This window comes from Phaenicophaeus curvirostris, chromosome 10 (assembly GCF_032191515.1).
Source record: "Phaenicophaeus curvirostris isolate KB17595 chromosome 10, BPBGC_Pcur_1.0, whole genome shotgun sequence".
Classification (NCBI taxonomy): domain Eukaryota; kingdom Metazoa; phylum Chordata; class Aves; order Cuculiformes; family Cuculidae; genus Phaenicophaeus; species Phaenicophaeus curvirostris.
The window spans coordinates 69,492-86,654 of NC_091401.1; the positions used below are offsets into that span (position 1 = coordinate 69,492).

A 17,163-nucleotide genomic window follows, 5' to 3' on the forward strand; every position below is an offset into this window, starting at 1 on the left:
GCAGCATCACAGCAGTAATTAGAGCTATAAAACAACAGTCCTACAATAGAATTAAAACCTACAGAGGCACTAAGTATAAAATAGGGAAGAAAAATGACTGCTATTTTGGATGTACACAGGGAAATGATGAAAAAAACAATAAAACCCATAACAGCAAATCATCAAGCTGATAAGAGTTTCTGGCTCAACCTCAATTTCAACTTAGATCTTCTGGAGGTCTATGTAGTACTTAAAATATCGTTTCTTTTTTGAGAGGGCTTTTTCCAAGGGAGATTTATTTATAGATGGTAGGATTTGGGAAATATTTTAAAAGCAGCAGCACCTAATGCCAGGCTATGTTTACCCAGGTAGTTTAATCTGTGGAGGAGTTTGGTTTTGGTTTGTTCAGTCTCCACAGAAGCCCTGGCAGAATACTAATTAGCCCAAGAGGATTCATATCCCATGAATTCCCAAGAATGATGTGCTGTTAAAATTTATCAATAAATAACGTAAAACTGCCATCCCCAAGACAATGCTTCAGGCACTTTTACTGTGCCCGAGAAGTCATTTCCAAATGAATATATTGACATTGTGGCCCCATGCCTCAGAGCTGTTCACACTTTGCTACACAACAAGCTATGCACTTGTTGAACTGATTTTCTTAAAAGAAAAGAAAAAAAGGCTGAAGCATTCTGCCATTAAAAACCTGCATCAGTTTCCCAGGCACATGTGCTGCACTTATTTCTGTCTCTGTTAATAAAGTCTTAAGTGTAATTTCAGTATTTTATTCATTAGAAGATTGAATTTTCAAATGGAGCTTGCAAGTTGAATATCATTATTTAATACCTTTTTTCTCTTTACAAAACAAATAAATACGGAGGGAACTGATCCAGGTACCACTGAACAGATGCTGACCTCAACTAAATGCCTCTGTGGAGACAGGCTTGTGACTGGTATCTGAAAGTCAGTAGAACTCGTTGTATATGAGGACTGTCAGAAACATCAGCTCATATCTATGCTTTGTTGCCTTTTCCTCAGCAGTTACAAGACACCTGCCTTTGGTGTTGTAGCCTGCAAAAGCCAGAGAAACAATACATTAAAATCCAAGACCACAGCTGTCTCAACTCAAGTACCCTCTAACATGTTAAAGTTATTACAAACATAACAACTCTACTTGTATAACTGCTGTCACCTGGAGAGATTAGAGACTGTGTATGTTACACATTTTCACAGCTACACAAACGAAACTGGAAGTATCTGATCCTGATACCTATTTTAAACAGGATTTTCAGCTCAAGCATTTATTTATCACTTCAGATATGCTGATACTGCTGTCTCACTGCTGCTTGGCACAAGCAAATGGCCCCATAATGAGCTCACTTCTGCCAGGCTTCTCCTTGGCTGGTATGGAAGTTTGGGTACCACAAAATGTTACTGCACTCAAAGCAATAATGACAGAGCAGCTATGCTTCTTGCCTAGAAGTTACTCATTAAGTGCCAAAAGGACAATATGTGGAATAGGGTGCTACGATACGTGGGTAGGGTGCTACTTCTAAAGCATATGCAGTCAGTGGTAGAGCTTTCGCATGCTAAGGTTGTGCAACAGCAGTTCAGTTGGGAAAAAGATCCTATTGCTTAAACTTCGGACATCCACACCAAGGTCCCGGTGGCAGTGGAAGTGTGAATGACTTTTCTTTTTTTCTTTCCTCCTGAACTTACTTGTACTTCACAACAGGGCTGAAAAAAAAGAAAAGGTAAACACTAAGGGAATTGCTGTTCTCTAGCAATCTGGTCCTTTAATCTCTGCCCCTACCGTAGCACATTCTAATTTGCTTCAATATACCTTGGGTGTTCTGCCTCGTAGCAGATGCTTTAAACATTTTTCTTTTAGACAGTGCCTGCAAAACACACGGAGTTCTTCCCCGAAGGAACAGCTGCAATCTCAAGAGACAAAATAAAAGAAGTAGGAGGCAGCACTCAGGCTGATGTGTTGTCTATTTTTCATGGCTCTGTATCTACAGAGAACGCTTCCCAGGGAGGAAGGGCCTTTTCTGGGTGACTTTTTAAATCAAGGAAACAAAGGACTTCCACTCATGACCATCAGACATTCTTTCTGAGATAAACAGGGACGGCTAAAGATCATATATGCCTTAAGGTACACAGAATAAAAATCACTGTGAGATTTTAAAGGTTTATAAACTAAAAAGCTTTTGAAAATCATCAAGGAGCCAAAAAGTCTAGCTTCCCCTTTGAATATTTCTGTTAGCCTCGACTAGACGCATTTTTTTGTTCAATGTTCTCACAACATTTACGTAAGTCCACTTGCCAGCATGTTTTGCAAAATTAGAAAAACTGCTGCAGAAACCATCTGCTTGACATTGCTTACATATAATAAAGTATCGCTCAATACAATGTATTGGAAATGTTTGGAGATTTGCACATGGGAACCAAATGCAGCAGTGCTGACTCAGGCAGATCTCCCGCTGATGTCAGTGGGAATTGCACCTGAATGAGTACTGCTGGATCTGATACAAAGCTTGCTGCATAGTGATTGCCGCTGACTAACATGAGAACATATGGTTATAGTTTAACCATACCAACTGTAAGGGAGATGAGAAGGAAATTTTATAGCATTTCTGGCTTGCTGCTCTTTTATAACTCTCAGAAACACCCAAATGATTCGTATGTATCTGCCTCTGTAACAGTTTTTTTCCCAGTGAAAACACTGAGAAACTTGCAAAGTTAGAGCCTACCTCAACATGAACACTTTGAGTCAATCTGTTGAGACAAAAACTTGAACACCAGAAAGACTACACATGAAGTCTAAAATAAGACACAATTCCCCTAGAAATTGTATTACATTATGTCTGGATGAGAACGCAGACATTTCAATGCATCTCCCTCGGTCCAATCTGAAGCAGAAATAAAACCTTCATAGCACTGACTTTGTTGGTCTAGTAATAGGGATACATGTGTGACAGCTGCTATACTAAAGCACAACGGATTCTCAAATCTGACCCCAAGTTAAGGTGCTATAAAGCACAGCTTTACTAAGTCTAAAAGCTAAGAGTGGTCCAAACCGTCACTGAGGTTACTGCACTTGCAAATCCTAACCAGAAAAGCAGCGACTCTAGGCAGATAAATTGCATCCCCTCCCTTACAAGAGTTGTAGAAGGATAAAGAACAGCAATGCAGAGAAAATGATGAAGAGAAGTTATGATGCATGTATCCACAAGTCTTAACCACAGTTTTAATAGAAGGGATCCTGCACCTTCAGTGCTTCTAAGGAAGGGGCCATATTAGAGACCCAAATTCAAGGAGTAAGTGCGATATATCCTATTGCAACCCACTAATTTGCACGCACCCATCACAAAGGTTGCAATTAGCAGCTCCCAGGCATGTGCCCTTTTCCATTGAATACTACAATAAAGACTCATGTGTTTTGCTTGGAAAGGTTTCAATTAATCTTACTTTACCAGCCATGGGAATGCTTCCAGATCACAGCTAGAAAAGCTACGCCCCTTTTGCTTAGACACAAGGACACAAAAGCTGAAAACCACATCTATTGCCTATGTATCTTCACATGATGAAAGCCAAAAGTGGCTGGAAATTAAAAATACCTATGTAAGAGAGATCTTACTGCAAATCTCAAAGAAGTAGTAAGCAATAATTCTCTCTGTTAAGATAGGCCTGACAGTGGACTTCTGGGTAGGTATCTTGCTGCATTTAAGCTTACAGGATAGAGAGACTGAGAAGTTTCAACTGCCCTAGTGAAGAGTGATCATAACTTAGCGTTTGACCTCTGTTTTCTGCAAAAACCAATGCATTGCCACCTTATAAATTATTGCTCAATCACACCCGAAGCTGTAAGCAACGATTGCATGCCAGTAAAGTGACCTTCAAGAATTAATGTGAGGGACATACCACCCAGGCTGGAATTCAGCAGCACAGAGACGGGGTTTTTCAGCACATTTTGTGAGAGGGTACTCCGAGTACTTGCTTAGCCTTAATGCTTGACTCACTCTTATCAATGCAGATGGGCACTCTAGTTTCCCCACAAGTCCTCTTGAAAGAGCATCTATTTGCAAAGGGACAATTAGCAGGAACACTGAAATATCACTAATATTCTCCACGGTACAACCTCTGCTTACAAGACTGCTGTGGACCAAGAAAACTATCTCAAAAATATACTGACCCCTGAAAACATGGCCCTAATCCCGCATGTATCTACCGTTCGCAGCATCAGAACATGCAAATAGGGAACAGTGAAAGAATAAAACTATCATTCCTGGAATACAGCTAAGTGTTAGAAAACCATTGCAAAGTTAAAACAAGGACATTTGGTTTAGAGGAATCATCATACAAGGGGCACCGACTGAAATTCCAATCCAACTGTAAAATAAGTAGGGTAATCAACATACAGAGGCACCATTAATTTTTCTCATGATATTAGTTCCCACTTTACTGTCACATTAAAAAGCTGTCAACCTGGGTTAAGTGAAAGCACAGAGAGGACAACACTGAACAGCTGTGTCACTGCAGTTATTCATAAGAACATGAAATCTACTTACAAACAGTAAGACGCTACTTTCAGGAAATGCTTACCTAAAATGGACTTCAGTGGTGGAAAAATGAAGTTCTATTGGGATTACCATGCCATTCCTGAACAGCTTCTTACCTTGCTTATGAAAGACCACTTGACACAGCTACGTCTTTCCTTTTGACTGAGTTAATATACCCATATATCTCCTTCTTCCTACATACCTGTTGAGACAAAGGTTTAAATTACACAAAGAAAATGGGGAAAGTAAGCAATACAGATCACAGCTGTCATTTCTTCCCATTTGCAAGACTAAGGTAAGGAATATGGTATGCACCTCTTGCCTTATGTGAAAGCAAGTCCAAAAGAAGTTGATGCTGAAGCAAGCATCAACTTACACAGTTAAGCCCAGAGGAGCAGTTGTTTGTTATTTAATTTCTGACATCCTTCTGTTACCTTGCCTTTGTTGCTTCCACTCTTGCTCATGGTGTTGTATCTTGTTTATCTCATGTTTCTCTCTTTCAATTGCAACTGTAATCCTGTCCCATGGGTGATCAAGAGAAGGGCCACCATCTGCAGCTCAGTAGGTTTGCCTTTATCATCAGTGCACAGCGATCAAGCTTCAGTCTAACTCCAAAGCAACAAGTCTCAAAGTGCAGCTTTGCACAACACTGAGGTTTGGTTTAGATGAAACAGGCCAGAATTGTGTTAAAAGCAAAAGTACAGCTATATTGAGAGCAAGTGGGATAAATGAGGAGCAGGACGACACTGCCTGCCATGTCTCTCGCATGTGAAGCCAAAGCACCAGCGCCAAAGAAGTGCTGAACAGAAACATTTGTAAAGCTGCAGGAGGAACTGAACTTCAGCACTGTAAGCAGTGTTATGTTATTTAGCACTTCATCAAAGGAGACCAGAGTTTTATTTTGGACAGTAGGCTTTATTAGAAATTTTCTCCTCATTCATCAGTAAATTCACATTAAAATATGCTGAAGGCAGCTCAGTCTAAACATTTGACATCCTGTCATAACAACAACTTCCAGTTTAAAAACTAGATAACTGATCAGGCCGATTAACTTGACACACGTAAGAAATGCGAACAGAAAGCAGCATCTTAAAACATGGGATGAGCCTGAAAAATTAATACGTTTCAGGTGGAGCTGGGGAAAAAACCAAAATCAGTCATCCCAAGATGGGAAACAGTTAAATGAGTACTCCACAGACTCTAAACAGATAAACAAACATTATAACCACACATACATTAAAAAGAGAACCAAGTACTTAAGAGTTCATACCACATAAAAATTATAAATTTGTTCAAATAAAAAAGTGACAAGCTTTCTAAAATACAAATATCCTAAATTCTTGGGATAGTGAACACTTTGTTATATAAACCGCAGAACTTTGGAGGGACTAGATTTGGTCTCGAAAACAATGGACTGCATCTCACTGTTACCACATCCAAAACCTGATTTTTCTGACATACGTACCAGTTTTTTCCTCTAGACAATAATCTGTTTCTTTTAAATGTGAGAACTTTTAGATATTACAGGCCTGATTACATTGAGGGCTGAATACTCAAAGCTCTCAACAACTCTGGATACCAAAGGCAAGGTTTAAACATATTTCACTAGTTGCTGTCAAGATTTTTCCTTTGATAATTTGTTTTTAGCTGTTGGGGTGAGGTGTAGGAGAGAGAAAGAAAGCAAAACTAAAAATCACATTATTGAAGAACGCTCTGTCCAGCCTGACAGCAGATCCTGCAGGTCAGAGTTTCTATTGGCATTTACCAGAGGCAACGAAGATAAACCCATATACGAGAAACGAGAATAATGGCCTTCAGGACTGTAAACACAACAGGCAACAGATAATGCACAAATCCTGATCAAATCAATGTTTTCACATTCTTTAATAGTCCCTCACAGTGATCTGCTTTCACTGGGTCAGAAAAAATATATATTAAAAATTAAATAACACTTCAGTGTCCATCATGAAGATTTATATTTTGCTGTAAACAATTTTCTGCCATTTGCATTGATGTAGTCCACTGTGAGGCCAGAGGGTTCTTGACGTCTTATTGGTACTGTAAATAATTTTTCAGAGACAGAGGCAAAGGTAGAATTTCTATGTCATGCAGGCGGTCTCTACCAAGAGCAAAACGAATTGATCTGCGGCACAGGTCCATTAAAGGCAGGGGTTCCGCTGGAAAAAAAAAAAAAAAGAAGAAGAAAGAAAGAAAGAAAATAAAGAGTTAATTTTTCCATTTACAGGCAATGTTTTATTTATCAACATAGATTCTGTATTGTATTCAACAATCATAAAGATAGCAATGGTATTGTGAAAAACCTGACAACCACGAGGGAATTAAGATAGTCGATAGAAGCAAAGACAAAATTCTCTTCATTTCACCCACAATAAGCAAGTACAAAGTTTCAGACTGAGCTTCTTTATTTGTCAGGCTTAAAATAATAACCCAAAGTGACTCTTCAAGCTTACCAAGTTGCAGCATAAGAAATAATTACATTTCCAAATTTCTAATGAGACAAGGAGCTTCTACTCTGTGTGTAGCACAACATCTGTCATGTTGTGTTAACGTGAACTACGTGGGCAACTTCTGACCTCTACATACCAGTTCCTTCTGCATATCAGGAACTAGAAACAGTACTGAAGGTTTATCAAACTTCTCAGCAGACACTGCTTTTCTTGCAACACTCTTTTAGCCTTTCTTTTTTAAGGAAGCAAAAAACTAAACAAAACACCCTCAGAAATCTAGAGGGAATTTAACCTCTTCCTCCATTAATAAATTAGGGGAGGAGGATTCAGCTGACTAGAAGGCAGGGAGTGTGTTCTCAAACATACACAACAAACATACACAAACACCATCCGTAGGTGCTCTTAGTTTAATTCAACAGAAGTTAACTAAGTATCTGTCAGAAATGTCTGGCTCACTGCATTTAAGATTGGAGGCTCAAACCTAGTGATCTGCAGCACCTCAAACCACCTCATCCCCGCATCCCATTCTGGCCTGCAAGACTCAAAGAACCGTGGGGAAAATCTCAGCATTTCCTTTCAATAGTAGTCTGAACCACCTTTGGGACTGCAGAGTTTGCAACGGAAACCTTCCTGCAGCAGAAACTAGAATTAAGCTGTAAAGTCGTTAATCAGTGATGGCTATCTTCAAGAACAACTTTAACCAGATGGGTTTGGTGGCACGTATTTGTTTAAAAAAGCTCAGAAGACTACATGGAATTATTCCTCTTTACTTGATAAAATAGTAGCAGCTTTTAAAACCTCACTAGCACTTTCAAACGGAGAAAAAAAAAATGTTGTGCCTATATTATAGTGACAACCTTTTATAAACCTATAAGTGCTCAACATTGTATAGCACTGAGAGGTTTTATCAGTTCTTCTACGTACCACACCCAGACTGACACAAACAATGTTAATCTACCAGTACTTTAGCTGACATTATTTTAAAACCTACTAGAAAAAAAAAACATTACAAAGCACAAAATAGCCTATTTAAGGATTGGTTTTATATGGCATAATTGTCTGCTCTGGTGACACACTACAGACTTAATGGATTTTCCATCATTTACCCCAGCATCACATTTGATTTGTGTAGTCCACAGTTCACTACGGCTTTTCCTGAAGTGTCTAGGGAAAAAGCTTAGAAAGCATTCTGTTGTACACTGAGAGACTAAAAAGCTTAGGTAACTTTATAACTCATTCAGGGACTTAGCTATGGAGTCTACTCTTAAAATCCACTTCATCTATAATTTTGGCTATTATAAGATTAAAAAAAGAGCTCCCACACTCCAGTAACAAAATAACATTTTCTAAACACCAGTGATTTTATCTTTTATTTTCACATGCCAGAATTAGAAACATTAAATCTTAAGGGATGAAGCTGTAAAATTCATTAACCAGGATTAATAAGTAGGAACAAAAATAGCTCATGAGTTCCAGGACACAGAACACAGCATCTCTACAAGTCTTAACCATAAACAATAATTTTCTGAGTATCTTCCCAGAGTCTCTGGGGTGCCATTAAGAAGATGTAAAATAAAGACTATGAGTGTTAATGCCATTAACTGACCATGTGGTCTCTTTTTTTCCCCTAGACAAAGGAATATGTAAAACGTAGCCATCTGTGCAGCCAGGCATAGAGTTAATCCTAAACTCCTAAACACAATTTTAAGGTTAAAATATTTTTCAAGCTTGAAATGCTAAATGAATGTCTCCTGTCTCACTTCGACAGGGAATATTCAAATGCTAAAGAAAATGCCCCCAAGTGTTTGCAACTGCTGCTAAATTACACATGCCGAATGTGGTTTTGCCACCTGAAAATTTAACTATACTCTTTTTATTCTTCTTTCTATCCAAGAGCACTTCAAGCCTACAACAAAATTAGAACTGGTCTGTCTCACAATACTAAATAAAAATTATGTTTTCTGGGGTGCTGGTTGTAAGAACCTGAGGAAAAATTGCAATAATAGTATTTTAAGTAAAAACTTTTTTGCAGCTGTGAATACTCCTAAATAATAAAAAATTAAATGCAGGAAAATAAATCATTTTGAGTTTCAAAATTGTTTATGGGATAAATGTAAAACTGTTTAAAATTAACGACTGACAATTTTCAGTCAGCCTAACTCACGGAACTGTTATTAAACATTTGCTATGTCCCTTAAAGCAAGCACTCTCCCACTCATCACATCTCACGTTTTTTTACTACATATTTTACAAAGGAGGATGATTTGGAAAATAGTTTGGGTTTTAAGAAGCACAAATTCAGGTTCTGCAAACTCTGTGAGTCCCAGGGGAAGCGCTGTTATTAATATGGGGAATGGGCAGAAGAAAGCTCATAAGGATTGCGCGGAGCTTTCATCCTGTGCTTTCCAGCAGCTAGGAGTGCTTTTCAGCTCCGCTATCTGGGTGCATTCCTCAGCAGCACCTTTCTCTGAAGTTGAGAAGACAGACTCAGTTATGCAGCCTCTTCCAGCACACAGGCCAGATGGGTGCCACTGGATGCCCCGCCAGGTGTCACCTCCCTAGGAACCCAGAGAGACGCTGCCCTGCAATCGAGACAGAAGCATGTGGTAATTCAGAGATGCTCAAACACTCATCAGGTGCCAAGCTGTGGCAAGCAGCCTGGCTGCCAATATCTGGCATTCACGCTGGATGCCAAGCCCAGGCTCTGCTGTGCCCGCCTTGCAGCTCTGATGATTCAACAGTTGCAAGGCAGTTCCTGCACTGGAGCTCAGGGAGAGGTAATTGGGATGATGTTAACGGAGCACAGCATGCTGGTGAGGAAATGGACCGCTGCAAAGAGGTTGATCATCATCTGCTGTAATGGCTGAACTGCCTCTTACACACACACAAATGCCAAAACTGCTTCAGCTTTTCAGGGAACATCAGTCAGAAATAAAGTAGCATCACCCTTTCAGAAAGGAAAAGTCTGACCATCCCAAGTACGTATTGTGATGCACCACCTAACACATAGTCACAGACTTCATGGATCCAAAGCACTCAACAGCACGTTCCAGTTTCCAAAATTTAGGATCCATTTGGGATCTTACAAACAATTCTGAGAATGGAACATTCTAATAATGCAAGAGTTGGGAAGAGGAATATACTGAAGTCACGTGGTTTGCTATAAGTGTGGCTGCTGAAAAAGTCTTTATTTCACAACAGTAAATATTTACCTTTGAAAAACTTTTACATTCAGGGATATTAACCAATTCTCAGAACATCTCACCACTTGGTATACCTCTAATATGCACTGGAAGTGGTGTATTTTTAGAATAATCTAAACCGGAATGGGACTGGCGCATTCAACCCCCCAGAAGGCCAAGAACCAGCCATTTGGCTGAAGTTATGTTAACTCCAGGCACGTTCTTGCCATTAGAAAAAGGAGGAATGAACTGCTGAGCTGGAATGCAAAATTGTAAAGAAAACATGATTCACAAGAATGGTTCTTTGTATTAAATTCCCAACCAGGCTAAAAAATTCAAAGTGAGACACTCCAGGGCACAGGAGCAAGCTTTGCACAGGAAACCCAGTGCTTCCTCTCAGGCTCCAGCAGAACTCGGAGAGAAAGCGCAGCTACAGCTTGGTGGGTAAGGGGCCAACCTCCACCACCTTCCTGAACAGGCTTGAAGGAATTATCTTCTCGTTTAAAAGTTTACTATGAAACCTCTTCATCACAAGGTATCTCCTCACAGCTGCCACATTACCAAAAGCTATTTTCGAGAGGAAAAAAAATAGTGAAAAATACTGCTTAATTTACATTCAGAGTTTAATTCCTGTGTCTCCCAATTTTATCGCTACAGTTTCTAAGAAGGACTGTGAAAAAAACCAAACCAGCCAAGACACAGAGCTTGGCTTCTGCTCCTCCTCAGAATTGTATCTGCAACAGATCCACCATGGGCCACAGTACAGGATGCTCCATCACTAATATTCCTCTCCCTACATTCCATGCATGCCTCTACTGGAAAACCTGGGAGCTGGGGTAAGGGCCAACATCAACTGCTCCTTCTCACGTGGAGCTGCATTTCACCAAGTGGCGTACAAAATAGCTTCAAGAGCTCTTCAACAAAACAGCTAAGAGCTTTAAAATAGCTTAAATAGCTATTCAATACATGAAATCAATTAAAATTAGCTACTTAGTAGCAATGTAGCTATTAATAAGACAAAATGGCTGGTTTTATATATCTAGATATATACGGTCTAATGGTATCACTGATGGTTTAGGGGCAAAGACAAAGAAACTTCGGAACTAGAAACAACTCTGTGCTTTTGAGTGCTTCTCCAATAAATATGCATCTGTGATAGCAATTTGCACATCATTACCAGCTGTAAAGTTCATTAGTTTTGGCAACCTGTAGTTATTTAACAATCTGGCACTCCAGCAAGACTGCCTCATCTTTGTAAACAGCCTTTAGAGTTGAGATAAAGTCATTCAGCATCCAATAACACTAAATGTTATTAACTGCAATGTTACAAAAGGCTCCTACAAAAGAGCAGCTTTCAGCACACAACAGTTATTTGCCAAACGACAATACTTATTTTTTAAAGGATTTTTTAAAGCTGTAACAGCACCCAAGGTTCAAGGCTTTCATTAATCTATCAAGCACATACTTTTATCTCATTTTATAAAATCAGTTGTCTGGAAGAAAAAAAAAAAAGAACCCACAATCAAAGCAAACCTAAAGCTGGTTGAGGAAAAAAAAGAAAAGGAATATTTCGTGAGTATAATCTGTCAGTAAAAGCTAAGAATTTTAAAAAGATCTACCTAAGATACCAAGTTATCTTATATTTTGCTATTTTGGGCCTTAAACTTAAAACTGTCATGGTTTGGCACTGCTCTGCTACCTGATGCCTGTATATTCCTATGGACAATCCTTGTCCCCAGGAGGGCACCCGAGCGCCTGCCACAATCCTGATAACAGCATGTTTTTCCTTAATCCTTTTTCCTGAATTTTCCCCCTTCCTCCAGGTACTGGAACACCTGCTAAAGGGTAATGTGGCCTGGGTGTTTCCATTAGGGTGAATAAGAGTATACAGAAATGTCTAACTATCATTTAATTATCACATACAATAAAAACTAAGATATATTTAAGGCAACGGTTTTCCTTCCAACCTTTCTGCCAAAGCTTAATTATTGTTCTAACTTCACACAGTACAGGCCAAATTCTTGCCCCAACATAACACAGTACATAAGTACACCCCCTGTGACATATTTATGGCTTCCCTAATGCATCTGATGGAAAATTTGAGTTGTGTTGCTTAAATGGCACAATCTAGAGAAAGGAAATTGCAAAAAATACAGTAAAGAACACAGGCTATGACCAGTCATAAAAGACACTAATAAATCTCTTAACAGTAATGAAAATTCAGTCTAAGGATAACAGGATAAAAGAAATCACTTGTCTATTTTTCCCACAGATGTCTTTAAGCTCTACAGCCTAACCCAGCAAACTATCTCGACAAAGCACTGTAGAACATCATATTTTAATTACAGCTCAGGAGGTCCAGAGGAATCACCGCTCTTAGAATTCTGTAATTCAAAAGGGAACACAGTGGTGTTTCAAAAGAGCACTGTCATTTTTCCCTAACTCCCACATGTACCCATCTGAGAGCTCCAGACTCTGGCAGATCATCACCAAAGTCACACTGACTTTGCAGGTCGCACACCACAAAGCCCTGATCTCTCCCCTCCTGCCAACAGATGCTGTTATGGCAGGCAAAGCACACCCACATCCTCCTCCAACATCACTCTCCCACCCATGCAGCCCCTTCATATACAGCTGGCAGCAATCACGCTTGCTTCTTCAAAGCAGAAGGGGTGGCAGATGGAGAGATTTTGTGTTATCCGTCAAGGCTGATAAAGAGCTGCGGTCTCCAGCAGTTGTCTACTAGGACAAATAAAGCCTCACCTAGTACCACATCAGCACATTCCCTTAGCGTCAGCAGTCAGCGTGGGGGTGTAACAACACAAAAATAACGCAAACACCTCCCATATCTGAGCTAACCCACATCCCACAAAACTGTAGTACTGGAAATTAAACATGTTAAGTAGAGAAAGGGAGGCAAGAAAGCTTGACTACAGGCAGGAGTCAGGGGTAAACCTCCCTACCCCTCTCCTTGCCTGCATGTCCTGAGCTGGGAAGGGGGGGCTGTTTTACAGACACCTTTAGCTTTTAAATGTTAAATGCAGTTACAGTTTAAAACTGTAACTGCAATCAGGCATCATTTTGCAGAATTAAGCTGAGAAAGCAGCAGTGAACAAGCAGATATTCTGCAGCATCATTTGCTTTCCGTTAATGCTCTCCAGATGTGCTTTCTTGAGAGGAAAAGAGTTGAAAAGCAGAACCAAATGAAAACAAACCAAAACCAACCCCAAAAGCCAGTGGCCTCCTGTTAAAGATTTGATTAAAAAAAAAAATCTGTCATTTGAGCACAAGTAAGCGTCTCTGCAGCATCTTCATTTGCATTTCAGTGTTAACAATCTTCTATGAAGAAGACACAAGACTTACAACTGGTCCTGACTCAAAAGCACCACAGCACATGCCCAAATCCAATGAATTCAACACAGGCTTAAAATTTATTGTTAAAGATCTCAATGTAGCAGAATTATGCATATGCCTAAACACTTTTTTTGAACCCTATTTGTTATAGGAGTGTTTTTCCTATAAGTAATTTGGCTGCATACATTTTTAGGAAGGCTGTAAATAGAGTCATATACAGGTAGAAACCTTCTTCTGACAGGTTCAATGTGCTCCACCGTTCTTATCGTCCAGGTGGGCTTATGATCCACCTAAAAAGGGCTCCAGATCAAGAACGTTCAATACGTGGAACAGGAGCAATGCAAAGTCTGGCCCCAGGCAAATACAAAAGTAAACTTCACCATGGAAGCTTTTCTGAAACTCTTCATTTTCTGAATTACACAAGCTAATTTACACACACCTATACTTTATAATAATTCCATTTCCAGTTATGATTTATATTTGAAAACATTTTACCGTGGTGTTTCTCCAGTGTACAGATAACTAAATCGTACTGCTCTATGTAATTTGGAAGCTGCAAACCAGAGCCAGAAAATAACAATTTTTTTTGACCAGCTAATAATCAGTTCTTGTTACAGCCTGGTAGATTTGCGTGCCGCCAGAGAGTGCGAGTGACAGCAGTGGCCACTTCCCTCCCAAAAAAAAGGAAGCGCATGTTCGATTTCATTCCTTGTGTGCACCAGCAAAATGCAAATAGGAAGGATGACCTGGCAAGATTTGGTTTCTGGTCTTGATTTATTTTTTCTTATCCTCTCCTCAAACACTTTCACAAAACAGCTCTTCCCTTTGTTCTTGAACACAGCATGACGGTAAACAGAAACAGTTATTTCGGTGATGATCTAAATGCTCTGTAGTGGAAAATACTCTCCCATAAATTCACACTCGTTTAAAACCAACAACAAAACCAAAATAAATGAAGTGCTCGATGTTAGAATATGAGCCTAAGTACGACTGTTTGTAGCTCCTCCCAACTCAAACTTCCCCAAGTTTAATGTGCTGGGAATGAGGATTTGACTTAGATTAATCTCTAATGTACATTTTATGGCTTTTCCTCTTATAAGTACATTTACCACCACTAAATTCAGCTTGCGTGCCAGGCCATAAAGAAGGAAGTTAAAATACATCAAGGTGAGAGAAGATGAAAGCTTGGATGAGAATTTCACTAAGCAGAGGCCCTGGAGTTCAAAGACAATGCTGTTCAGGGGTTACAGAGAGATTTAAATGCAAAGTAATAACTGAGAAAGTTGAAGGGAAGTTCAGGTTTCAGCATCCAACTATTGCAACAGGAGTTCACAACACACAACGCAATGGCTGCAACAGGATGGAGCCTGCGTTTTTGCTTCATGAAACGTGCTTCAGCAATGGGCAAATGCACAAGTACACATCTATATCGACCTTTATGGCTGTGAACAAGACTTTACCATATGGGGAACGGGGGGGATCAGAAAGAGATTTTAGGCGAATCATTTCCTATCCCTCAATTCAATGGCACATTTCTGCCTTAATAATATTACAGCAGATGATGAGATATCGTGGTGGGAAACCTAATCATACTGATTAAGATATTCTAAAGTTCAAAACTAAGTTGTCACAGCCATTCTCAGGCACATTTATTTTGGGTAAAGCTAATCAAGTACACTTTCTTTTTTTTGCGAGAGAGCCAGAGAAAGAGAGAGAGAATGAATGAGATGCATGCAGAAGACAAAATGTCAGAACTACACGCTGAACCAGGGGGTGCTTGGTTGCCTGACTGCCCTCCTCCCATAGCCTGTTTTATCTCTTCATTGTATGGGATGATAAGGCACACTCTCCCATAATTTCTTGCCCTGTGCGCAGCACATCAGAGCCTCACAAAAACCTCTAAACACTACCATAATTAACCAGCACATGTTCATTCAAGATTTCCACTGCTCAGAACTCAAACATTCTCATCTGGAACCTGACACAGTAGTTTTCTGTATGGGTGTTTAGTATTATACTAAATAATAGTTATTTACTCTCGTTATCAATTAAATTGATTCAAAACACCTTTGCACCACACCGCAGCTTTGTCCAGTTTCACCATATTGACAGGGCAACAGAGTTGATTACTCTCTGCCTGAAATTAATACAAATAGCGCTGAGCTGTTTCAGACAATAAATATTTGACTGTGCTCCTCATATCATTGTTACACAAAATTTTTTTCAACTGCTTCAATTTAAATTAGCTGGAAGCACTGACACATGCAGATTTCCTCAAACCAAGCAAAAAAAATGGCAGCAGCGTGTCATTTAAATTTTAATGCAATTGTATACAAGCTCATGATCTCCAGGCGAGATCCGCAGACAACAGACTGACTCATCACTTTGTTACTCTAGTTTTGATATTAATAGAATGGGAATAAATTTGGAGCAATGAAGTTGGAAATAGACTTTATATAATGAATTTGATTGTTAGTTTAGTACCATTTACATTTTCCATTTCATGAAAGTGAACTTTGCCTTAAGCATCATAATCTTTATCAGAAGAAAATGGGTGCTGGAGACAATCTGTATTATTTTCATGCTGAATTTCGGATTTGTCCTCATTCCTGGTCTGCAAACACAGCTGATACATTCTAAAGACATTTCTTAAGTATTCCTCTTGAGCACAAACACACTCTTGTATCACAGGTAGAGCTTTGCCAGTGAAGTGTCTTATCCTGTCTCTGGGTGTGGGGGGATCCAACATGATGAAAAGCATTAAAACTCACAAATAAAAAACCTGGAATTTCACAGAATCACTGGTTTGGAAAAGACCCCCAAGATCATCACACACAGAATCACTAGGTCAGAAAAGCCACCCCCGGATCATCGAGTCCAACCATTCCTATCAAACACTAAACCATGCCCCTCAGCACCTCATCCACCCGTTTTTTAAATACCTTCAAGGATGGTGACTCAACCACCTCCCTGGGCAGCCTGTTCCAGTGCCCAATGACCCTTTCCATGAATTTTTTTTTTTCTGCTGTCCAGCCTGAACCTCCCCTGGTGGAGCTTGAGGCCATTCCCTCTTGTCCTGTCCCCTGTCACTTGGGAGAAGAGGCCAGCACCCTCCTCCTCTCTACAACCTCATTTCAGGTAGTTGTAGAGAGCAATAAAGTCTCCCCTCAGCCTTCTCTTCTCCAGGCTAAACAACCCCAGTTCCCTCAGCCGCTCCTTGCAAGACTTGTTCTCCAGCCCCCTCACCAACTTCGTTGCTCTTCTCTGGACACTCTCATTGAGTCCAACCATAATGTTGGACCATAATTTCACATGGGTTTACTAGAATCTTACAGCTAACTTAGGTTTTGCTCACCTTTTCTTCACCTCCAGGTCATCATTACTGGGCAAAACTTTCCCGTATTTGGTCCTACTGGATACGTGGACAGGAAGAACCCTCTCTGAGCTGCCTTCTCTGACCTGATCATCTGAATAGGGGGGTGGTAGCTGTGGTGGAACCTGCTGCCATTCTCCATCCATCCATCATCCTATTTCTAACAGCACTGCTTAACACATTTGGAGAATGCTGCCTGCAGCAGCATACCACTGATGGCTTCTTCCTTGTCCTCCTCCAGCTCA

General features: G+C 39.9%; 1 protein-coding gene across 3 annotated transcripts in view; it reads right to left on the reverse strand.

Moving 5' to 3' along the window:
* Positions 1-5,435: 5,435 nt before the first annotated feature.
* Positions 5,436-17,163, reverse strand: part of SPSB4 (splA/ryanodine receptor domain and SOCS box containing 4) — an 88,818-nt gene continuing 77,090 nt past the window's right edge. For all 3 annotated transcript variants that reach the window (XM_069865066.1, XM_069865067.1, XM_069865068.1), the window contains exon 3: positions 5,436-6,718. In XM_069865066.1, the coding sequence (XP_069721167.1) occupies positions 6,591-6,718 (128 nt within the window). In that variant the 3' untranslated portion in view covers positions 5,436-6,590. The remainder of the gene's footprint in view (positions 6,719-17,163) is intronic.